Source organism: Aptenodytes patagonicus, chromosome 8, assembly GCF_965638725.1.
Source record: "Aptenodytes patagonicus chromosome 8, bAptPat1.pri.cur, whole genome shotgun sequence".
NCBI classification, from domain to species: domain Eukaryota; kingdom Metazoa; phylum Chordata; class Aves; order Sphenisciformes; family Spheniscidae; genus Aptenodytes; species Aptenodytes patagonicus.
This window is the reverse complement of record NC_134956.1, coordinates 17848768-17874284: the sequence shown is the minus strand read 5'-3', so window position 1 is coordinate 17874284 and position 25517 is coordinate 17848768. Positions and strand designations below refer to the sequence as shown.

The following is a 25517-nucleotide window of genomic DNA, read 5'->3' as shown; positions in this document are numbered from 1 at the left end:
GGTAAGGCTGGACATAGAGCCTAGTGACACACCCAGGAGATGGAAACTGGGAACATATATGCCAGGAGCAGCGTTATAGCCAACATATTAAAAATGCAAAGACAACTCTGTTGCTTCAGATCTTGTCTCCAGAGAGTCATCGGGGAGCAACAGCTCCCAACAGCAGGCATGAGTTATTCACTGCAGGTCACCCTCTGATGTGCTCCTTTCTCCCAGTTTTGGTCCTCTGCTGGGCAGCGGACTGTGTCTGTCATTTGTACAACACAATTCTGTTTCCATGGATCTGGATCTTCAACTAAAAGCTCATTTGATGTAAGTCAGGAGTGTTGAGACTTAATTCTGCAGCAATAAAAAAGAAATGAGCTTAGCAGTAAAATGGTGCTGAAGGATGTATGGGAAATATGATGTCCATCCATACGTGGTGCTGTATGGATGGATTTCTTGCACAGGGTTTTGCTAAGTGGTCTTGGGGTTGTGGAAAGCCTCCATGACCTCATGCTGAGGACTGGGAGTTGAGCTGTTCCTGCTGTGTGACGGGAGCAATATCCTGATTTATCCCCGCTGCGGTGGCTGCCCCCGACAGGTCTGGCAAGCTGCTGTCGGCAGAACTGTGCAGTGGACTCCTTGACCTCCATTGGGCAGAGCAGGAAGGTGGAGCTGCTTCCTCTTCGAGCCTGCCTGCCAGCGACATGATTCAGATTTTACAGCTAATTGACTGCGCTGATCTTGCTGCCAGAAAGGGGTAATATTCAATGAGTCGCTCGTCTTTCAGTTGCTGCTGTCCAAGACCCTGCATGCACCTTATAAAACCAGACCTGTGATTTAGCTGACTGGTCGCCCAGAGGTCCAGGTTCTCCCACGCCCTCCCCTTCTCATTTTACCTGCTGCTCTGCTTAACCCTCTGTGCCTTGCAAGCACTCCCCTACCTGGGGAGGAGGTGGTGGCTATTTACTGAGTGACCTAGAGTCAAGATGGGATTTGTTGCGATTTCCCCATATCTCTCTGCTTCCAGTTAAAGCCCTGCTCCACAGAGGCAGGGGTTGCTCCACGAGAGGATAATGAACATGGTGGAAATTAATGCCATCGGCCCCTGGTAGCAGGAGGAGCTTGACTCAAAGCCAACTGAAACTCGCTGCAGGCACTGGCTCGAAACGCCATCAGCCCACAGCCCTGTTGTGCTGGGTGCTGTGCATTTTTATGGACAGCCCTGAGCTTGCAGCTGGAGGGCACAATGAGATAAGAAGCCCACGTGGCAGCCAAAAACCTATTAGCGCGTTGCTGAACACGAAACGAGGAAGGAGGCTTGTAAATACCACACCAAGGAGGCTGGCGTGTGCCACGAGGACAGGCTGGCAGTCGTACAAGCCCTAGCGCTGCCGCTCACTTCTTGGTCTGCTCATCTGCCACCCAACTGGAGTTTATTTGTTAACACTTCTTCCCAAAGCTGGCTCCCAGCAGAGCCGCCGCTGAGCCGGCTTTCATCTCTGCGCCTCATTGGAGAGCAATGCCAGGCTGGAGCACGAACGAGTGTATAGCTGACAGCTCCAGGATCTGGCCCTTCATACTTTTGTGATGATGCTAGGAAAATATAGAGAAAACAATGCTGTAGGAATAACTTAGCCCACACATGCTATACAAGAGCTGTTCCCATGATGTTTGCTTAGACCCCGACTAATTTAGCACACAGGACGGGCTGGCAGATTATGCAGCGAGACATGCTAATTTGGGCCTGCGGTTCATGTGAAAGAATGACGAGATGGTCTGGGAGACAATGCGAGCTAATATTAGGACGCCAGGCAGGGAGTCAGGAATCCTAATCCCAACTGCCACTGACCTGCTCCCAGGCCCCGAATCCCTCTTTGGAGCTGCTTGGAGAAAAGGAGCGTCTCCTCTTACGTTTGGCCGAGTTAGCCCTGGGAGCCATTTATCTCAGCCAAGACTTCTGGCTGTTATTATATATAAATAGTAATGATGATCATAATCTTTCCATAGGCAGTATGGCGCTGCAGGGGTAGCGCCTCATATCCGAGATGCTGCTTTTGTTGGACCAAGCTCGTACATGCAGTAGATGCTGCTTTAGCATAAAGATGCTTTTGCGGGACCGGCAAGCAGTAAGTTGATCAGGGACATTTCTGTGAAGATACAGCATCAGACACCGCCATGAATTCTTCCGCTTCAGTGCTTCAAAAAGCAAGACAGGGTTTGTATATCTTCCAAATCACTGAGTGATATCTTGTGGTGTGTTAATTGGCTCTGCTTCTGAGAACATTTATGTGTGTGCTCAGCCTTACACATGTGGCTTGTCTGATGCCTGTAAATTACTCTCATGAGTAAAGAAAAGCCAGTCCCCAGATGGCTGCAGGATCAGGGCCGTGCTGTGTGTTGCTGCCTCGTCTGCTGTGGCTTTTGCCAGAATTGTAATTATGACCCAGAGAGGGACCTCCCAGCTACTCCTCACTGTTGAAGGAAAATCGCATTGATACTGCTCCAGAGGAACTCCTTCCCAAAACCTCAGCTCGTCCCATCATTGTGCCTTATTGCTATTTATTAATATATTTCTTTTAATCTTATTGAGGGTACTTGGGCAAGCTTTTTTGTAAGGATGAAATAAATTCTCTGTCATAGAAATCTTCTCCCCATTTAGAGTTTCTACTGGGTGGGAAGGGATTTCTGCTGTTCATCCTGTATACAGAATTGCTGTTAATATTCTGTGCTTCAGTTCTTTACTTTTGAGGAAAAAAAACCTGCATAGTGGAGCTGGAGGACAAGGTACTGCACTGATTCAATCCCATGTGCCAGTTAGTTTTGGGAAGCTGAGCCTTAGTGGCTAGTTTCGTTTTCAAACCAAATCATGAGATTTACACTTTTAACTAGCTTCACACAAGCTGTTTGAACCAGGCTGTGCTATGGGGAGAGGTGAGTTTTTCCAAGCTTTTTCTTCCTGCTTTTTTTATATATTTAAGCTGTCAAACCTGAACACACATCCATCACAAGGGACTACCATCTTACTCAACACGCAGCATCTTTGAAAGGTTCAGACTTTGACTCTTCTTTATGGTGCCATAAAGACTTACAGTAGAAGCCTTTCCTGATTTAGCTGCCTCCTGCTAGTTTTCAGGTTTTTTAGAGGGAATGAATAGCAGGTTTTATGCATTCAAGATACATAGAGAAAATAGAGAGGAGATAACAGCGAATGGGATGGGGAGGTGGTACTGTGTAGAAAGCAGGGGAAGGACAGGGAAGAGCATCTCCATTAGCCTCAGTAGAGCTGGTGGTGGAGTCTGAGGATGTGGTGTGGCCCTTCGTGTATCTGCAGAGGGAAGAAAGAGGGTAACAAAGGAGGGGAGAATGAGACTCTCGGTCTGAAGTGAGTTTGGGAAAGTGTTGGTGCCTTGGGCAGACGAGTTGAGCTCTCAGCAGAAATGTGAGCCCTTTTCCTTTTTGAGCAGCAGAAGCAGAAAGGGGGAGGTTTATCAGCTGAGACAGATGAATTGGGATAGCTTATCTTAGCAGGGCAGAGCTATTGTCTACTGAAAAGTCTCTGGTAACTCATGTGGAGCCATTAAAATAGCAAAAGAAAAATTCCTAGGGAAGAATGTGCTGTAATATCTACCAGACGAGGGGCAGGAACTTGCTCCTTCTATGACTAGATCAGAGTCAAGAAAGACTAGAAAAGTCAAGACTTCTCTTTCTTGCTCTCTCTTCTCTCTTTCTTGCTCTCTTTCTTTTCAGATTTTTTTCCTCCTTTTTGGAAATAGTAGCTGGAAATGCTCCTATGTGTATGAGACCTCCACTCCAATAAAATCTGCCCGAAATGGATAAAAGTTGAAACATGTGGCAGGCTCAGCTTCCCTTGCAAAGCCAATCTGATCCTTGCTCTAACCAACAGGCTGTGCCCTCTCCCCTCCGCTCTGGACTTCTGGGGAGCTTTCCAAGGCTGGGAGCAGCCTTGCTCCCTCCCTGCCAAAAAGCCGCACCCACAGCAATCATATCCTGGAACAGCAATGGCTTCTGCAGGGAAGACACGCTTGACAGAGACTAATAAACTCAGGAGCGCAAATGCTAATGAAAGTTAATGAGATCTACAACTTTTAATTGTGTTGGATTTTTATTTTTTTTTTTTTTTTTTTAAGAATCTCACTTTTTAAAATGACTGTTGGTTTCACGCTATCTGTAAGACACCCTGAGGCCGGCATCCCCGGGAGGGCGTACCTGCTGCCAGGCAGTCACTGTGTACCCTTGTGCTTCCACCCAATAAGCTCAACAACATCCCAATATACCCAGCCTGTTGTGTTATACTTAAGCCATAGGATATGACAGAACATGTTTTATGGAGCCATTAATTTATGCTGTGGGTGACTTTAACCACCCAAGAAGTATATTAATGGCCCTATAAAATACACCCCAGAGTGTCTTAATATGGTTATGAGATTGATCTTCAGCTTTATATTCCACTGTGCATGATATTATTGAAATAAATTGTAGAGGAAGGTGACACAGGGGATCCCAGTAAGGGGTGAGCTGCCTTTTTCTTCTTAGGATCCCGTGGTCACAGATTCACTCCGGTGAGCGAGCCATGGGATGGGGATCCAGCCACCCTGTGGTGGGAGGCTGGAGATGTCCCACGCAAGGTGCTGCCTTTGGGGATGGAGCTTGCTGGCCCAGCTCTGCGAATGATCTTAGGCAGTACCTGTCCGCGCTGGCTGGTCCATGGCTCTAACCAGAACTGTTTGTGTCCTGACACTTGGGAGGTTTTCTAGAAACACAGGGTTCAATTTGTACCTGGAGTTGGGTCATCAGTTGAAACGCTTGCCAGAGCCAGGACTCAAAGCACATCAGCCCGGCTCTTCCTTGCAGAGAAGAGAGAGCAGTACCAGCTTGTCCAGAAACCCTGGATGCCACACAAAAAATCCTTCTCTGATAAAAGTTAGGTGGGATTACTATGAACAACAATTCCTGTTTGGGAAATACAGCAATACGTGGCTTTCCTACTGACGGATGCTGGTAGCATGAGCATACCAACAGGAAACCTCAACGTCTGAAAGGCTGGACCTTGTTTAAAGTCTCTTTTTCTCCCAAGATCCACATACTTGGACTTTCAAAGCCTGGAGGCCTGTGATGTCAAAGTACTGACGGTTTGGGTTTTAGCTGGAAATTAAGAATAAATTCTGCTGTACTAAATAATCTGTACTTCTGTTTGTAGCCTTAATCATTGTCATCTTTTTTTACGCTCTCTGGTGGGAGCGCACGGCTCTGTACCCACAAATTCTCAGTGACTAGACATGGTTTTTCATCCCCAAACAAGCAAAACTGTGGTTTTCTCTAGTTTTAGTATGAAGTCTGAGAGAATGATTTGATGTTTGGGGGAGCTTTGACCCATTTTAAAATCCAGGACACAGCATGAAATTTCCGAGATGCTTATGAGACCAAGACTGTGGGTCGATATCCTATTTGAAAGAACCATTTTAGCTGCTGTTGTGTGTTTGCAGCGGGGCCCAAAGCACATGGAGCGCCTTCTGAAGGAGGAAGAAAGCACCAGCCCACTCATCCCGACAGATTAGAGGCTGCCGACAGATGGGCCACCAAACCACGGCGACTGTAGACAAAAGAGCAAGGGAATCGGGCTCTGCTTAAAGCTCTGAGCCAGCCCGAGTCAGCTTTTATAGCGCTGTCGTGGGCTGTGAGCTGTTAAGAGTGTGCCGTCCCACGTGAGATGAGGCTGGACCAGCAGCTGCAGATGAGGTAGGATGGCTGCAGCCAGCCTTGCTTGGACAAGGGATGCGCCCGAGCTTCTCCCTGCCCCGTGTTAATGTTCAGCTGTTCCCCAGATGCCCTGTGAAGCTTCATTAATTAATATTTATAAAGCACTTAGAGACCCTTGCAAAAAGGAGGGTATTGTTATTAGAACTGCAGTTGTCAGAGATGAAGACGGTCTGTTAATCATTAAATCAGTTCCCTGCAAAGGCAGGACTGCCGTCCCCTGGGAGAGAGGCCATGCTGCGCAGCTGAAATGCAAAGAGGTTTTTGTAGGGTGTGATGGCCTGACTATCTATCGGGCTGGTGTCAGGGACTCTTCTGGGCAGGAGGAGGCCTGCCACAGGTCACAGGCTCAGCACTGTTAATGGCTAACCATGGGCTTCCTTTAATAGAGGTGGCTGGAGCAGCTACGTCCTGAAATCACCTTCTTGTCGTGGGGTCGGGAATGAGAACAACGAAAAATCTTGGCTATATTTGAGCTGTTATAAGTGATGCCAGCTTCCAGGATCTAGGGCTATCTTGACTAACAGTCAAGGACCTCTGGTCCTTACTGGATGCAACTAGGAGATAAAATGGTGGGAAGTTGGTCACGGAGGAAAACTGAAGGGAAAGTCTTAAAATCAAGAGAAAGTTCTGGCTGAGGTTTGTGGGTTTTGTTAATTACCAGCAAGAACGATTTTGGGAACACAGTGGCCCAGACGTGAGTACGGCATTAGGATTACGACCAGAACAGCTCACACTTGCATTAGTGTTGCAGCATTTGTAAGCAAACAGAAAATGGCCCTTGGAAATCTGTCATCTCATAAATCTCACTAGCAAAATTGTTTTTCTAAATAGTGTTTTTCAAAAATTTTTCCATGAGGCATGAGTAGTTCTGTAAGATCTATTCAGGGCAGACACAGCTCATGTGATACTCACATGGATCCCAGATGAATTCTAGCTGAGCAGGGCTGTCACATAACACATCCCGCAAAATGATGGTGATGGAAATATGTCACACCCAGCTCTCAGCTGTGAACAAAAGTCTCCTTGCGCTGTGAGCTCACACGTGTGACACAACGATCAGCTGGCATGGAGATGAGATGTAAACCATTCCCCGCTAGCCATGCTGCCGCTCCTCAGGGTTCGTGGGCCTCCTGAGCGTCTATTCCTCGGAGGATTTAGCCTGATCACTGGTCCAGTTTTTACTGGTCAGTGTATAGTAAAAAGTGTGCTGTGATCCTAGAAGTGACAAACTGGGTAGTCAGTTACAGAGCCAGTGAAAGCAGACGTAAGGCAGTTACTGCTGCTCAAACGCAGGGGATGAGCACAGCTTTAAGTGTGAAAATTAAGTATCAAAGTTCCAAATGGAAAGAAACCTCTTAGAGAGATGGAAGAAAACAAGGGCTAGACACAGCAGGTTACTCGAATTTCATGAGTCCGCTTCTGCATTTGCCCTTCATACCCAGGAAGGCAGGCTCTGCCCCCGCTCCTTGGGAGGGGCTCAGGTACTTATTCCAACTTTCTGAGCACTGGCAATCCCGTCTGCTTCCCATGGAGACCTGGGCAGAGGTGCCTGAGGCACAGGGGATGGAGCTGACTCACTGCTGTGCTATGTGACATTGGGCAAAGCGTTCTGTTCCCTTGCCTGGAGGTGGTTGTGCCACTCAGGCCAGAGACCGCAGCTTCTGCGGCTGCAGAGCGGCGCCTGCAGCGATGGGGATTTTATGAAATAGCCATATGAGAGATCTCGGCTGGGGGAAATGAGTGATGGGGATGCAGGGTGTGAGGAAGGACAGGCTTCCCTACTTCATCTGGGACAGGTGTAAGGGCAGGGAAAGTACCCCTGCAACCCCTCTGAGGTCTGTGAGCTAAGCCTGGCTGGATCAGCTTGGCCAGCACCGGAGGATGTTAGGCTATCGCACACGGGCTCCCTGAGCCTGCCGGCTCGCCTGCATCACGGATCATTTGGGTACATGCATGGCTTGAAAGGCGTGAGATGAGAAAGCAACGTGGACAGCAGCAAAAGTCTGCGGGCTGTACCGGCAGAGCACGCGTTAGGGCAGCGCAGGGAGCGAGACCAGGCTCTTTGTTTCCCTGTGTCACTTCTCAGTCCCGATTAGCAGCAAAATAGGGCATGCACACATCTGACAACTGAATTCCTTGCTGGAAGGGGTTCGGTCATGCATAAGACTGCTCAAAATGAGGCCTGGCTTTCAGGTTTGGAAGCATGGATCATGACCTGGAAGGGACAGCTGGTACGTGCACGCTTACTTATTTTCCCCTTTTGAGTTTTGCACCAGTTCTGGGTAACTTTGAAGAGTTGTGGCCAAGGGCAAACAAATGGATGCACGTCCCTTTCCCCAGCAGACAGACCTCGCTGTAGGTCTGCCCAGCTTCTAAACAATTACATGGTGAAAATAAAACGTGAGAACATTATTAACATTGCAAATTCAAGCACTAAAAAATTGAGAAGCGGAGAACTAAGGATACGAGCGCGGCTTTAACTCAGCCTTGCGCAAGCTCTTTCATACCATTTTAATAACAGGCTTGTGCAAGTTTTTCCTCGGGACTTGTGCCTCATCGTGTCCTCTCCCGTAACAACCCCCTGGAAAGCACAGGTGAGCAGCGATTCCGGAGCTTTGCAACTTGGAAAATCCTAGAAATCCTCCCGGGAAAGCAGAGGATTACCATCCCTCTTCTCCCGAAACATGAGCATCTCCAGGGGCTGAACTTCTCGAGGAGCTCTCAGTGGAGCCGTATGCGGGGGAGACCCGCCTGCGCTCCCCAGCCCCTTCTCAGAGGGGAATCGTTTCGGCGGCAGGGGTTCGCCCACGCCTCCTCCCGGGGTACGCGAGACTCTTCCCTTCGGAAAAGTTGTCCGCGGGAGCGGGGCCCTTCGAACCGCAGCGCGCACCGGCACCGCGGCCGGAGGGGGACCGGGAGGGGGGGACCGGGGCCGGCCCGGGGCTCGCACGTGGGGCGCGGGGGGGGCCGGGCCGTGCCGGGGGCGGGGAGCGGGCGGGGGCCGGCCCGGGGCGGGGTGTGCGAGGGCGCCTGCGCCGGCGGCGCGGAGCGCGGCGGAGCGGGACGGACCGAAGTCTAACAAAACAAACGGGTCTTTGTATCGCCTTAAAGGCGCCGCGCGCCGCCTCCGCGCCCCGCGCAGCGCCCGCGGAGAGCGGCAGCAAAACTGAACAGCGGCGCGGGAGGGCGAGGACCAGCCGGATTTGCTTTGTCAGCGCTTTTTTTCTTTTTTTTTTTTCTTTTTTTTTTTTTTTTTTTTGATAACACGGGAGAGGGACGGCGCGGAGGGGAGGGCGGGAGGCGGGCGCGCGCCCTCCGCGGGCGCGGAGCCATGCGGGCCGCGCGCGGCCGGAGCGGGGCGCGGCGCCGGCGGTGATGGCTTGAGGGGCCGGCGGCGCGGCGCGGTCTATGGTCGGCGCCCCCTGCGCACCTGCTTACCGCGCTTCCGCGGGCGCGGAGGGCCGCGCAGCACCATGTCGCGCGTCGTCCAGAAGAAGAACCACTGGGCCAGCCGGGTGCGGCAATGCTCGCTCACCCGCGGGCCCGGCGGGCAGCTGGGCTTCGCCCTGCTCGGCGGCGCGGAGCACGGCGAGTTCCCGTACGCGGGCGCGGTGGCGGGGGACGGCGAGGCGGCGCTGAGCGAGGGCGAGCTGCTGCTGGAGGTGGAGGGGGTCCGCGTCTCGGGGCTGCCGCGCTACGACGTGCTGGAAGTGATCCGGAGCTGCAAGGACCCCATCGCGGTGAAAGCCGTCCGACAAGGTGCGAACGGGGCCGGGACGGGTGCGGAGCCGCGGAGGGACGGGGCGGGGGGGACGGGACCCCCTCCGCGCTGCCCACGGCGCCGGGGGGGAGGCGGAGGGCCCCTCCGGCGGTGCCGGGTGGCCAAGGGCGAGTGCGGTACGGAAGGGAGAGGCGAACATTAGCCCTTCGGGGCGACGCAGGACCCCGAAAGGAGTCACACGCTGCGTGTGTCAGTGCGCGTACGTTTGCACACGCTCGTGTGCGCACCTTTACCGTGTGCACTTACGCGCGGGCACCTTATCGTCCTGACTCGGTCTGGAGTCTCCCCGCAGTTTTCTGGCCTGCGTTAAGCCCAGCGAGCAATTGCGTGAGACTTTCCCTGAGGCACGGCGGAGCCTCCAGAGCTCCCTGCGGGGGCACCCACGGGTGTCCGGGGCTGACCCCTGGAGCGGCCGAGGCAGAGCCGCGGCTGGGGGGAATGTGGGGGAGATTCCCTCCTCCAGCAGCTGAGCATCCTTTGGAGCAGCCGCGCTGCCGGGTGATGACTGGAGTCTTGTTCAGAAAGTGCAGCATGTGATTGCCGGCTGTCTGCCTTGGGAAGGGAAAAGCTGTGACCCTCCTGCGAGGGCAGTTCCCCTCGCTGGCTGAAAGGCAGCTCGGGTTTGCTTTTTATCCCCCCCTGGTTTCCCCTAGGTGAGGGCACATCCGTGCTCCCGGCCCTGCAGCGCACAGGTGAAGGCACGCACAGGTAGCTCTCCCGTTTGGCTGGGGAAGAGGATAGGAAGAGTCCTCCCACGCGAGATTAAAAAAAAAAAGCCACTTCACATCCGTGTACGCGCAACAGTCGCTCAACAGGTTAGCGTAACAGGCCTGGCTAATGGGCTTGTAATTTCCAGGGCAGGACTTGAATTTAGTGCCAGGAAACTGTTAGTGTTGCCGCAGCTGCTCTGAGGTTGGTTGGATGGGCAGGATGAGCAGGGCTGCAGCCGGACACCTGCGGGTGTGCGGGGTGGAGGAGCGCCACGGGGTCGGCTCCAAGTGGAGGAAGGAAGGGAAATTTTCTTCGGATCGCCCGAGAGATTCCTTAGGGGAAAGTTTATTTGTCATCCAGACATGTATACATCCCGAAGTTGGGGGTTTTGCTGTGGCTGGCGGTGCGAGAGGGTTTTTATTCTGTACTTGGTTCAACCCAGCTGGTTGCTGCAGACAAAACTTACGGCCGGCTGGCAGGACCGTCACCTGAAGTCTTGTCCCTAGCCTCACCGATAAGCTGAGCCGGAGGGCTGCAGGCACTTCTTTCACAGCCATCCTTCAAACCTCCGGTGGCGGAGCAGATCGCAGCGATGGGGTATCGGAGAGTAGCTGGGCTGTGCTGTGCAGTCCCCCTCCGCCACCTGCTCCCCTTCCGCGGGGGCAATGTCAGCTTAAAAGTGCCCCGGAGCTGATGTACCAAAGCACGGCTACTTGTTAGTCATTTCCAAGAGTCAGTAGAAATATTCCTGCAAACAGTGTCGAACTCCCAACAAAAACAGTTTTCTTTAAACGTGTATTTTCCCTGCTGCGTTTTCTCTGCTTCACTGGGAAGCGGGGAGGGAAACTGAGCCTGCTGGTTTCCCTGCCCAGGCGGGAGGGGGAGAAAAGCATGAAGAAAAGTATGAGGAAATTACGCAGGTTTGGTTGGGTTTTTTTTGTTGTTTTTTTTTTTTTTCACATACTGATTGTTTTAGCAGAAGTCTTAAAATACAGCTTCTGATGTTGCAGTGTGATCGGTGTTGGTGCATGAAGGAAGGTGTGTACAAAAAACCAAAAAAAACCCCAAAACCAAACCAAACCAAAACCAAAACAACCCCCCAAAAAACCCAACACCAACCTAAAAAACAAAAAAAACACCCTAAAACCCCAAACCAAAACAAAAAAACCCACCACAAAAAAACCAACAAAAACCAAACCCCCAAAAACCACCCCCAAACCAACACACCTTCCCAACCAAGCAATTTGTGATTAAACTTTTTGTTATTTTGGAAACGCTAGTTAGTCTAAATAGAAACATGCCATGGGAATATACCAGAAATGACAGAATTTAGTGGTAAATGTGTCTCAGCTCCAGGGTATGGTCAAAAGAAGGGGCAGAGAGCTGAGTTTTAGCATACTGGTTGAGTTTACCTGGAACTTGGGAGGAAAAGGTTCAAAGCCCTGCTTGGAGTCAGGGCAGGCACTTGAGCCTTGGACCATCCTCATCCAGAGGTGAGAACCAAGCCCCTGGTTACTGGGATTGTAGTTCCCCGTGGTTTTTTCCCCATCTTTTTTTTTTTTTTTTTTTTTTAGACAGGAATGTAGACTAGAAATATGTATTTCTTAAAAAAAATCATTTAGTATTTTTGTGGTCTGGAAAGCAGTTCCCTGTGCCTGTCAATGATAGCTTGGTATCTGCACGCTGTTCTGCGCAGAGGGGGAACTCCCTCATGCATTAGGATCATAAGTGTAGAAAAGGAGAGTGTTTTAATTAAAATGCATTACTTCCATGTTGATTAAAAATCTCATTATGAGGATGGGAACCGTCATTCAAGAGGAGGTGTGTGGCACTAGAGCAGATAGCTGAGGAGTGTGAAGATAAGATTGTAAATACATTTTTAACTATGATTCTCCTCCTCTTCCCAGTTCTTAGTGCCTCATCGTCTTGTGCTGAAGTGCTAGGGCAATATTAGCCTGGAATTGTATACGTTTTATTGCCTTGTCTATTTTGTATGACATTTACAAGGCTGGAAAAACAGGAAATTTACTATAAATAAGTCAGTCATCTGCAAGCATGAACAGAGAAAATAACTGTTCTGACCTTGCACGTAGTGGAAGACAAGGGACTAGGCTGTGAAACGTAGGTGGAACAGGCTATGCACAGGCTTTATCATTAAACTAGGGTTTATAGACTTACAGGTCCACACACAATATTTTTTCTTGCTTTTGCAAGTCGTAAGTTTGAATTAGGTTCCCACAAAGTACAAAAAGGGGGAACCTATATGAAGTCGCTTAATTGGAGTAACAGTATTTAATACAGCTCATATGGGGTTTCTTGGTCCTTCGCTTACCCTGTGAGAAAGAGTGAGGAAGGCAAAGAACTTTAACGAAGCTTTCCCTTTCTTTTCCCCATATGCACCCTTTTTTGGTATTATGTTTGAGAAAAAAATATACCACTATAATTGCCTGGTTTTTGGGGAGAGAGAGGAATAATCTGCTGCCATGTGTCTTAGTAACTTTCAGAACTGTCAAATGTGTGAAAAAAAACTCAGTTAACATGTAGTGCTTTTATGACTGACTGTTTCCATCTTACATCTGTGCCTAAATTCTGATGAAATTGGCAATTAACTCCTGTGGAGTTAATAAATGCATTTTTACTATTACTTAGTCTGAGAGTATAGAATTAATACATTGAATTATAGGAGCAATGGTTGCATATTCTTGTGTAAAGCTGGCATTGCCTTAACACAATGATTTCTTGGCTGTATTGTGAATATTGTAGCTTCCTTGAATACACTTCATGTTTTTAGCTCATAAAAATAACTCACTTGGATAAATGGATAATAAAATCGGGCACGCTGTTTCTTCTTATGTATCTCGATTAACAGAGTCCAGCACAACAGAACAAAAGTTTATCATGCCGTTCTTCATAAGGGAAGAATTAAGGCTGTATCTATAAAAAATTGACTGTGTTTTGTTTAAGGCAAGGCGTCTGGGTTTTCTTTCTCCCTCAGTGAGAGATGGGCACATTCAGAGAGATTTCAGATTGCGGCCTTTTTTTTTTTTTTTTCCCCCTGCTCTTTGGTTCGATGACCTGTGCCAAATCATACCCAGCCAGATGCTTGGTATGAGAGACTGTCAAAGCCGACATGTTTGTACACTTATTTTTAAACTGTTTTTCTAGTTCTCAGTTCAATGCTTTGCTTCCCTAAAAAGTCTCTCTCAGGATCCCAAGCTCTAAATGACCAATCGCTTTGAAACCATGAGGTGTTGAGGTCAGTTTATGCAATTAATAAATTTTTATAGTACTTTGCAGCTGGGATGATCCCACAGTAGGGAGGAGTTGTGGGGTTTTTGTGGTTTTTTTTTTTTCTTTAGCCCTGTACAGGGTGAAACAGGAGCAGGTGTGATCCCAAACGCACTGTTTACCCAGCGCTATCAGCTGCATTTGTTTCTTTTCAAACGTTAACTTGACCCTAAGATAAATTCTGAAATACGGTGCAGTGACTCAACGCTTCGATGTCAGGCTGGCATCTGCTATAGGAGGCGATCATGAAATGTTGAGATCGGTTACGTGTACTAATGTGAACAAAACCAGCTTCTTTCAAAAGGTTTGCATGACCTCGTATTTGGACCTTTTCCTTTTCCTTTTCTGAGGGAGCTTGTGAGAGAATTGCTGTCTTGGATTTTTTTTTTTTTTTTGTAGAACATAAAAAAAGAAAGAAAAGTTGGTGCATCTGTAAATTTTTGTGTGTTCAGTAGTTTAGCGAGCACTGGGAAGCAGAGTGTCACTTTGTTAGTGGGTGACACTGAACATCCCGTGCTAAGTGTGTTACGCCGGTGCCTGGCATTGCAGAGACCGAAAGCGAGCGCCGATGCATGCGTGCCTCCCTGAGATGTAGCAGAGCTTGCATTCAGTTTAATGTGCAGGCAGCTGCCTCTGTTGGGCCAGTGAAGGGAGAAGTTTAGGGAGTGAGCTCTTGCTGTTCCTAGTTTACTTCTGCAGCGTCACGCATGAGCTCCAAACAGTGTTTTCCTCTAGTCTTTGCGTAGCCGAGTGCCAGCCACTTGCACGGTGAATTCTGTAAGTCGTTTTTCCATTTGACCCAAATTGTTTTAGGACCCAAGTGGATTTGAAGTGGAGTGGAAGATTTGCCATCCAAAAACTTGGGAGACGTTCATGTATTTTAGATTTATAAGGCCTGTTTTCAACACTGACCCGCTGGGATGAGCGTTGTGCAGGGCTAGTCACTACTGAAACGTAGAACAAAAAAAGGCAGAATCTCTTTTTCACATCACTTCTAATATATTTTGCTACAAGTCAGTAATCTTTCTTTAAAGTAGTGCTGCATTAATAGTCATGAAATGTGTATGTCTGCGTATTAAAATACAGCTGCGAGGAAGACCTTATCTTTACTATGCCTGAATTCACAGTGTAGTACTTGTCAGGATTTAGAATTTGATCCTGCTTGCGGCAAACCAGTCATCCATCCTCTCCAGAGCCATGAGGTAGCACCCCAGAGATGGACGTTAGAGCCTACGTGCCGCATCTTTGCTGTTATAAAAATTTTCAGGAATTAATACGATCCTTTTAATGGCTTGAAATGGGATTATGTTTTCCACAATAAGGTTAATCTTTCCACCCTTTGAGATGGGACTCCAGGCTCCCTCTTTACGGCCAGTCAGATCACAGTGCAATTAAATCACAATTATAGTCTAATTATGAGCAGTCATTCAGCATCATTGCAAAATAAGATGTTAACACCATCCTGTGTGTTGTTTCGGTTTATTTTTTAAGACCAAGTTACAACTCCTGCACGAGTGAATTATTGACCTGCTATTGTGAGATTTAAGATTCATCTTCCGCGTATCTTGTTAGAAATTTAGGAACTTCTTCTAACAGGTTTGAAAGCCAAACCATCAATAGCTCATCGCGTTCCCGTGTTTGCGATTGTCATTTTTCTCTGGTTCAGGCTGCGATCATTCATGGATCTCTCTGTGCTGTTTCTGTATCTCTTTCTTTATCGGGTGCCTGAGAAATCCCCCTACTCCTTCGACAGCGTATGCATGCACAGGGAAAACATTTGCCCAAGGGCAGCTACATTAAGGTGTAAAGATCTGCTGAGTAGCACGTTAGTCGCTGTGCAGAACTGATGGTTTGGGCCAAGGCGTCCCTCGTTCATTAGGTTTCAGCACTGCTCAGTTTGAAGGTAAGGTGGAAACTGAAGATGCTGCTGCCTCAAGGGCTTTTTCTATCTTATTAGCAAGGTCTGAGCTGTGGGCAAGGGTGGGATCCTTGGGACCTCTGTTGAGGTTTTTTAAAATAATTGACCGGGTTTGTTATTTACATTCCCTTACTGTCGTCCAGACACAAGCTATGCTTGCTGGTTATTTCAGGTGTTTGGGTTTTTTTTTACACTTCCTCTGACTTTGAGTGGAACGCATAAATCAAGGCATACGGGTTTTGATCTATGTGTGCTGCAAGTGACTTAAATTTCCTGGTGAAAAGCACGGAGTACTGGTTCTGTGTGAGTAAGTGCCATGAATTTATAGGAGGATTATGAAGAGTTTGAGACAAAACGTTAGCTGAAGGCAGGGATCCTTACTGTGAGCAATCAGTGGTACTCGGAAGGCTGGTACTCAGACCCCTTCATCCCATCTGAGCTCTTTCCAGCTCCGCATCCCAACTTCTGGAGCAGCAAACTTTGGGATCCTCTCGCTCCGTATTTCTGTGGAGTTTTTCTCTAGTTCAGCTGTGGGAAAAAAACCCTTATTTTTTGCCTTTTAGCAACTGAGTATTAAGTGACCTTTTTGCACCAAGGGCGCAGGGGTGGGCCGTCCCCCCTGTGATCTATGAAGATCTTATCCGCTCCCGTTACCCTGTCCCTGGAGGCACCGCTTGCAGGACAGAGAAAACAGCAGCTTTTCGGCGCTGAGTGACAGCGCTGCTGAGCGTGCAAGACCAGCTCCTGCAGAAACATAATTTTTACCGCTATCATCATTTTCTCTGTCTCTCTTGACACTTGATATTTTGTTTTCTTACTTTATATTTCGGTCTCGCGCAACTTGCTTTGGCTTAGCTGTTGTGGTGGGTTGACAGGTGCGGCTCCGAGTCCCACTGGAGCCAGCAGCCCATAGAGATCCACATATTCAGTGCATTTGATGGTTTAAGTTTGGGGTTCCCTGCAAGGATCTGGTGTTGGGAAACAAACCGAAGCCTGGGCTATCATCCAGAATTTGTTTTCTACTGATCTGATAGAGAGCTGTGGAGTGGGCTGCCTGTTTCCAGAGCAGCTTGGCAGCTTTTACATTGGGCTGGTATATTGGCAGATTTGGAATTTTTTTTTTTTCTTTATTTTTCTTTTTTTGCTTTTCCTTCTAGACCAAATAGGTGGGCCAGCATCCTTCTTGGCCCTGCAGAAGCAGCATGGCTCTGGGTAGCTGGGATATTTCTGTTGAGATCCACCCTTCAGTTTCCAAAGGTCAGACACTCCATCCATTCTCCCTCCTGTGACATTTTAAATGGTTTCCAGAGCTATTCCGCTGCTACAGGCTGGAATGATGGCACTGCTCTCTCTGCTAGTCCCTAGTCCTGACTTTGGCATCATTTGTGCTGAACTGTTTTCTGTTAGTAATATTATTTAAACCTACGTAAATTCTTTTTTTTTTAACTGCCCCTAGTAGACCTTGGAGAAACAAAATAGTTTTTTCTTCAGGTCCTGACGTTTTGGGTTACATTTTTACAGACTTGGCTTTTGACTAAGAACAGTTCCTGTTTTTATATGAGAGGGCTTGTATCATAACTTAAAAGAAAAATAAGGTAAAAATATTTATTGGATTTCATTGACTGTCCCCTATTAGACTAAACAATAGCGCTTATTACATGGCGTGAAAATAACGCAAAGTGCCCTGTCTTCATAATGGAACAGGAAGAAAAACAAACAAAGCCTTTGGGATGACTTGCAAAGTGGAACAGATGCCCTTACAATTGGAAGGCATTTGAGTAAGGAATCAGTTTTGCATGGTTTGCTAATCCTTGACTAAAGAGTTCATTGTCTTGGATTATACATCTGTAATTTTGGAGCCCTGAAGTCAGTGCCTCAGTACAATTAGGTTGGGAAGAGACCGACTTTTCTTTCTTCATATCTTTAATCACAGTGGCTTGTTTTTTAAGGGGAAAACCTCAACTCCGGGTTTTTCATTTAGTTATTAACAAAAAGCCTTTGAAAAAGAGGCTGCCTAAAATCCAGCCACTCCCTCAACATAAACAAAGCTGTGCAGATATTGTGTACTTTCAAAAAAAAAAACTTTGATGTTCAACTTCTCTTATTCCAGTGGTGCAGATCCTGCGCTAAGTGGGTGTTAGTCCAAACTGATGACAGACACAGATGTCTCGGATTTTTTTGGATGCATGAGAGAGGGGAAAGTTACCTCCCAAACAGGCTGAACTGGGCAGGTGAGGACCTGGGCTGCAGAATAACTGTGAAAAGACTTTTCTTAAAAACAGCAAGGAACATGCCTGTCCTCCTCCTTTCCCAAAGGTGTGGGCAGAACTCCCGCTTAGCAATTTAAGTGGCAGGGATACAGGAGAATGCTCCTGGGGCTTGGACCTGCAGAGGAACAATTCACCGGAGCCTTGCAGGAAGCCAAGGGTGGCTGGAGGAGAGGGAGAGCGAGCCGGGCAGCCGGAGGTACGTGAAAGATACCAAAAGCATCAGGTTGAGGAAAGGTTTCCCTGTTCACTGCTGGGTTTGTTACGAATGCTGAGGCCATCTCTAAAGGCAGAGGCAGCTGAGTGCTTTCTGCAGGACCAGCCAGGAGCGTGGCTGTCTTTCCAGCTGATGACAGACCTCTGTCCCAGGGCAGTCTAGACAAACATCTTGTTCCGGGCACCCTAAATGCCTACATCGATATATAATATAGGATGCAACTTTGCTATTGAATATCCTGTTGGTACCTAAAATAACTCGCGCTCCTCCAGGCTGTTGCTGGAGGACGGCCCGCACGGCTCCCCTGTGCACTGCGGGGACGGCCGGTGGATGTGTGGCACCGCACAGCCCGGGGGTGGCTTAGCCCCAGTGAGCCTGGGGAGGAGAAGTCTGTGGCTTGGCTGGATTTGGGGACATTGTCGTCTCCAAGCTGAGTCTCCCCTTTGCAGTGCTGGCACTGGTGCTTGGGGAAGGCGCTGCGGGACAGGATGCCTGTTGGGGCTTTGGCAGCCACCCGTCCAGCCCAGGCTTTGTTGTCTCCCTGTCCTAAGGGCGAAAGAGGGATTAGTCTGATGCAAAAAAAAGAATCATGTCCTTCTCTTTTCCTTGGTATGCATTTTTCTTTAAACAATGAAGTGACTAATATAGAATATCTTCTTAATGTGCACCGATTGTGGTTGAGAGGAACAGCAGCAGCCTGTCTGCATGAGCACGTCCAGAGGCTCTGCTGGGTTCACAGTGGGGCACTCTGAGGATCACAGATTCGGTTGTTTTTGAAGAAAATCGGTAAGTTGTTTGTTTACTGGGAGGGGACGGCTTTTTTGTTGTTGTTAGATTGTCTTCTGCCCATACCCCAGCAAATTTTGTGTATTTGTTTTATGTGCAAATATCAAACTTGCTTAGCAATGGTACATAGTGTTTTGTCAACTTTTGTATAGTCTGTGTGCACTACGGAGTCCTCCCTGTCACCTGCCATCTGCTGTTATTAATCAGACTGTTTCCAAATGGAGATCTGAGCTGACAAATACTTTTCTACGTTTACCATAGCTGTATTACCCCGTTTTCTCTTTCTTTTTTTTTTTCTTTTTTTTCTGTTTTTCAAATGAAGATGTATGGACAGGCTGAGATTGTTGACCTAATTTCACATGGAGGTATTTTTGTCTGAACTTAACCATAGTCTATATAAATTCTTCACGTGGCAGGAAGCTTTGTTTAGTATACATGGAGCGAGGCAATTCAACCCCCAATAACTGTCTGTCTCTGGCTTTCTGCGGGAGGCGCAGAACTGCTGTGGGCAAAATCCAGACAGGGCATTGAGGACACCAGGGCTGCGCTGGTCCAAGGGTTGGCTGCTCGGAGAGGTTACGTATATGGGAAAGTTTTATATCTACACACAGCCTGCACCCAGCCTAAGAGGAGGAGCTTGTGAAAATATTGTGTATTACCTATCAAAATAGTTTGAATTCTTGGGTGAGGCTCTTAGAACATGTGACTGGTTTGTATATATGAATATATATATATATATATAATTTTTGCACTTTAGCAAAGTCAAAAGCTGCTTCAATGAAAAGTTCCAGAATCTCCTCCTCTTGTCTCTTTTTTTCCATTTTAGTGGAAACTAATCCCAAGACTCCAGCAGCCCAGGCTGTTAAACAGCCAATGCCATAGATTTCGCCATAAGTGGCAAAATTTATTGTTGGCACAGCTATTTGAAATCTGAAGAGTATGAAACCACCACCGTTGTGGCCAAGAACAGTTCCCATGCCCATTACCTCACCACGGGATGCGTGGGCAGCCTCTGATCCTGTAAAAACATTTAAATTAGCTTCTGTGGTGTTCCCGTGGTGAAACTGTTTCAGCGATACTTGTCCTGTAAATCATCTGCAGGAACACGTTGGGTTTGAAAGTCGGCTCTTTCATGAGACCTCCCTCGCTTTCTGAGCGGGTTATGTGACATGGCTGCTGAGGAAGATCCAGATTCCCTTTTCCTGACAAGTGCAGGGGGCAGCTGCTATCAGACCTTTGTCTGGTCCCTGTGAGTCATTTCGAGAGTGCAGGAGGGAAAACTAGAGCACACCTATAAACGTTATCTCGGAAGGGTGCCCAGTTTCGCCATGCATGCAGGTTTCTGGTATTTTAAAGGCAATAAAGTGGCATTTAGCTCCCCCATTCCAGAGGCAGGTGGCAGTTACTCTTTAACAGAAGGTCATTCCTTTATGAGGGTGGGAGAAGTGGTGAATACTTGGATGCACGATGGCAATCTTTTAAGGCTGATGAAATTTGGGGCCCTCTTGTGCCAGGCAGCGCATGAACCTGAGAGAGTTGTCCCTGCCTGGTTGCTTTGCAGGAGAAGGAGAGTGAGGACTTTAGTCCAAGATCCCAAGTGATGTTTGGAGGGGGGAAGCCAAGCACAAAGGCTGTGTGACTCTGTCGGGATGCTTGTGGCCAGGTCGTGGACCCACAAATATCTCGGCTCCCCATTGCTGTGCTGTGGGGCTCTGCTGCTTCCCAGATCCGCATTAAAACAGGGGAAATGGATAAATTGCTTCAGCTGCAGCAGCTTCTTTCTGCATTGTCAGGCTGTCCTGCTCAGGTGGAGGTTTGGAAATGGTTAAATATTTTTAATGTCTCCATTTAAAATACCCTATAGGTTTTTTACTGTGTGCTTGTAAAATATGTCAAAGGCTGAAATTTTTATCTGCAAAAGAGATGACCTAGGGACTATCCAAGGTGGCTTTTCAATTTTTTTTTTTTTTTGTTGCCAATTTTCCAGTTGCGTTAGTTGATGCTGGAAATACACACATATCAGTTTTTCCAGGAGTTAAATACAGATTTTTTTTTTTTATTTTTTTTATTTTTTTTTACATAGTTCTGATCTGGGATAGGATATCTTGGTTACATCGCAGACTGGTAAGCAGTTAGTGTGTAAATTTGGATCTGCTGAAGCTGTTAGACATGAGAAAAGCCCCAGTAAAAATGAGAGCACTTAAATTTAATCATGTGCTAATGTAACACATCGCAGAGGGCTTTTTCGGTCTGTATGTAAAAGATGCTATAATCGGTGCTGAGGCTTGCCTAAACCAGTGTGGAAATTGCTGTTTGCCTGAAAGCCGGGCAAGTTGTCACAATCCTGAAGAGCTCACTGGTGTTAAAAGGTTGCAGCGGATTAACCAAAATCTATTTCAAATTGATTTGGTGTAGCTGGTGCGTAACTCAGCCTGGTCATCTGTGCCCTGCTTTGGGACTGCCGTGCTTTGTGCCGGTTTGAGTCCCGAGACCGAGTGCGTGAGTTGTCATTGCATCTTGCTGTAACGGTGCTGCCTGCTCTCCCCGAGGATGCTGGGGAAAACAAGGAAACCAAACTGACTCGTCACCGTTAACTCTTATTTTCAGTATTCTTCTCTCATTCGGTACGGCATCTGCCGTAGCGGTAGCTGCCCGGATGGGATCTTGCCCCTGGCTGGGAGTACAAGTATTTTTCCACGGTGCGATTGAGTTAATTGGCAGGGAAGGTTACATCAGCTGCTTGGCTGGAGCTCGTTTCAGGAGGTGCTGGACACAGTAATTCGTTGGTTTATTACTAACAAGGAGTGTTTCTGCTGCCTGTAGCACATCCCTCTTTCCAGGCCTGGGGGCGTGTGTGTGCTCACCAGGAAGATTAAAAACTTTTCTTTAAAAATTTAGGGACTTTTTTTGCCATCTTACAGACTTTAATTAAAGCTGGTGTTCCTCTTTTCCTATATTGATTGCAGATGGAGGTAGATTTTACTGTAACAAACAATAGTCCTGCAGCTGATTTTATACGTACTTGCTGCTGTTCTGCTCCTGTTGCTCTGTTTTTATAAACCTCAGGCATCTTCCCAGCAACCTGTGGGCTGTGTCAGGCAGAGTCTGCTCCTCCCTGAGCTCCCAGCTGAGCACAGCCTTCCCATTAGTGTCACCAACTGATAAACAAAACTTCATCAAGGCCTCTAAAGGACAGACCTTTCATGTATTCAGACACAGCAGCAGCGCTGCTGAATGCCGATAGCTGTCTGAACCAGTGGCAGAAACAGTGGGGAATATTTATTGTGTATTTATTTTTCCTCGAAGTCCCTGATATGGAAGAGACCTCAGCATTATTATGCATTGCAGTGGATCATGTTTGGAGCACTTTTTGCCATAAAACCATTGTTTCTAGCTCAAGTTTAGCAAAAAGATGCTCTCAGACTCATCTCTCTTTCAGATGATATTTCACATTGATGCCTTGTAATATCCAGGTGAGCTTTAAGTTCTAACATTTACAGAAAGTATGTCTGAAGCTTCGCCCTCTTGGAGGTAAATGAGCAATATTCACACTTCTTAGCACCTGCTCACCAAGCTGCCCGAAACCAAGCTAAAAAATACAGAATGGTATTTGCATTGTTTTCCCCTTCTCTCAACTCTGCATTTCCTCTTCAGTGGTCAAATCAAACAGCAGTGACATTTCAAAGTCTTCCTGAATAGCAAAATTAGAAATACTCCTTTTCTAAGAAGTCTGCAAGAGGTAGTTTAAACATTGCATGCAGCCGCTCCAGTAGGAAGTTGTTTAACTTGTCGAAATCTCTCTTTTACTGCAGAACCTCTATTGAAAATGACAAATTGCTTAAAGCAGTTTCCATGTTAGTCTTTAAAAAATTCAGTTTCTTTCCATCCAGAACACGTGGAAGGCATTTGTGCACTTGCCTGACTGTTTCTCTGTCCTAAGGCTCACACTCGATGGCTTTGGACTTCATGTGATTTTCACACTCAGCTGCCTGGCTTTGTTTTCCTCAAATTTCTATTGAATGGGCATTCTGTCCCCCGCCCCCCCCCCCCCCCCCCCCCGCCTCCCCCTACCTTAGCTTAGGCATGAAAAGTCAAATATCTCCCTGGTTCAGACTTTGGAGACCACGGGGAGAGCAGAGGAGGAATGCTCCAAGGTCTTTGCTTTTCAGAAGTGATGTTCAGAGCGTTGCGAAACCCATAATTTAAGCTGGAAAGTCTGTGTCCGCAGCCAAGTCGTTGTAATGTCCTTTAAAAGCATTGAGCGGTGTTAATGCTTCACAGAGTGACAAAACATCTTTTGCTTAAACGTTTTCAACTACTTCTCTGTAGCTGTCACTTTAGCAGAAGGACATATGTGGGCAGGTACCAGATACAGAGCCGTACAGCTGGCTGTAACTGCTGTAAAAGTAAAAATCGTTCAATTGAAAAGGCTTCCCCCCCCCCTTTGTTTTTTTCTTTTTTTTTGTTTTAAAGTACAGAGACTTCAAATTATCATTGTGCTGAAGTGACCCTGCACAGAGCAGCATGCTGCGTGGTATGTATCCTGTGAGGACGTATTGCCAAGCCTTGCACTTGTGAAAGAAGAGGTGCGGAAGAGAAGCAGGCCTGCTTAGCAATGCTCAGTAAATGGCAGGCTCCAAAAATAAGGTGGAGATTATATTTCTGGAGCCTTAACAGGCCGAGATGAGGCTTTCTGTGCTCTTCCTCTCACCTGGAATGAGTTGCACCAGCGTATTAGTTTGCAGAGCTGCTTTTTGGTGGCCCTGCTGAAGCTCCCTTGGCCGGAGACGGGTCCTTCCCTGGGACCATGAGCAGAAGGTCGCGTGCGCGTCCGCTGGCGTCCTCCAAACTTGGCCTAAAGGCAGGCTTTGGGCTGCACCCAGGGCTGTGAAACCGAGGGCACAAATTGTTCCCTTTCTGACTGGAAGGTACTTTGCCCCAAATGGCATCGGATGAAAAGAAATCGGCATTGCCCCATTGCTCTGCTTGAGACAGCCCTGTTGCTCAAGAGGGATGATTACTGAGTTAGACAGCAGTCGGGAGGGGATTTGAGGACAATCCAGATGCTTTTTCTAGAACTTGAAGGCATGTCATATCCTGGCACTTCTATTTTTACCCACTTTTCTTGTAATACTGTTTTTCTTTTATCTGCTATGATCCCTTCATTTTTGGCTGGTTTGGGCTGATGTGATATTTTGACTTTTTTTGTAGCTATTCCTTTGTTGTCTTTTAACATTTTGTTACAGTGTTGTTTTTTTCTCTAAAACGGTACTTAAAAAAAAGTAACAGTTACAAATTTTCTGGGTTTCGTCTTTGTTTTTCTTCCCATGAGCGGTTTTGGAAGTTAACTTGGTGCCAGAATGATGCTGTTTTCTTTGGTGTAGGATGTGTCACTGCAGATTCAGGTGAGCTGTCCTCTCAGTTGCTTTCCTGTTGCAAATACTGGTTAATAGAACCTGTTTTAGAAGACAGCATTAGAAACTGGCACCTGCTGGTAAGAATAACCAGTCCCTGGGAGAGTGTCCTGATCTCTTGTAGGCAGAGGGCAGTTTATGCCTGGAAGCATGGAGGTTTTATATACCTTGTTTATGGTGTGTGTTTGCCTTCTGTGGAATATCGGACGTTGCCTTCAGCTGTTCTTGTTATGTGAAGAAATGTCGGATCCATTTCTGAACCCTGCAGAGCTGCCTGATATCAGGCATAAAATATTTTTTTAATGGATATTAAATCTGCCTTGCTGGCTGTTGCATCTCTGGCTGATAAAACCAGTGCAGCCCAAATACCCTGCAGATACTTATTACAGAACCAACTTTATTTATGTAAGAAAGCGAGGGCTTTAGTCCCTTTCCTCTTGCAATGTATTTGGGTCACTTTCTGCTTGTCCAACAGCCAGCATCGCCACAAGCAGGACTGGGTTGCTGTCGTGTTCCCACAGTTTCATGCCTGTGGTTGATAATTAACCCGTTTCTTTAATAATGGTGCCATATTTACTCTGAAGACCTTTTTTCTTTCCTGCTCGCCAATCGCAATCCAGATTAAATGCAGCCTCATCCCAGCAAAACACTGGAGTTGGTTAATAGTCCACCAGAGGTGTGCTAATAACCCTTGTTACTTCTATGGAGGGAAGTGGCCTCAATGCATTTGGTTTATTTAATATCTTGGGTCAAGAGAATGCACCAAAATGTAGGAGAAAACACCTTTACAATGCAAGTTGAGCACACTGGTGCAGGTACCTGATCAGCAGTGTTTGTAATAATGGGGCAAAGCAATTGGGAAAGCTTTGCTTGCATCGATGTACCAGCAAGACTTTTTTGGGGCGTCTGATTTTTGGAGAATACAGACCCAAATTTGGTTTGAGAGCATTGTCCCGTGCGGAGCTGAGAGGGCAGACGCATGGTCTGTCTCAGCCTCGGTATTTGGAAGAGGCCCCATCCCGCTTTGCGCGCTGGCCCTGCCAGGGCTGCGGCAGCGGTGGCTTTTGTGGGGTGAGTGATGCCAGGGCGCCTGGATGGGGATGCGGTTCCTGGGGCTGCTGCTGGATGTTTGCAAGGTCAGGTCTAATGGCAGCGAAGGCAGCGTCCTGCTACGTCCCGTTTCTGGGGCAGGAGATGGATGAAGGGTGCAGGGCTGTGTGAGCAGGGAAGAGTCCCTCTGCGAACAGGCCGGGCGTACGCTTGCAGGGTTCAGTGTGTTCCTAGGTATGGGTATGGTAAAGCACACGACATAAAAATTAATGAGCACTCATGCAATTTTAACTAGAATAAAAACTGTTGCAAAACTTACATA

The 25517-nt window shown here is 47.5% G+C and overlaps 1 protein-coding gene across 20 annotated transcripts in view; it reads left to right on the top strand.

Moving 5' to 3' along the window:
• Window positions 1-9183: 9183 nt before the first annotated feature.
• The window catches only part of MAGI1 (membrane associated guanylate kinase, WW and PDZ domain containing 1), a 365853-nt gene continuing 349519 nt past the window's right edge, over window positions 9184-25517 (top strand). For 13 of the 20 annotated variants that reach the window (XM_076346596.1, XM_076346595.1, XM_076346591.1 and 10 more), the window contains exon 1: window positions 9186-9522. In XM_076346596.1, coding sequence (XP_076202711.1) covers window positions 9237-9522 — 286 coding nt within the window. In that variant the 5' untranslated portion in view covers window positions 9186-9236. Of the gene's footprint in view, window positions 9523-25517 lie in introns of all 20 variants that reach the window. The other 7 variants (XM_076346597.1, XM_076346594.1, XM_076346604.1 and 4 more) reach the window with 2 other exon arrangements.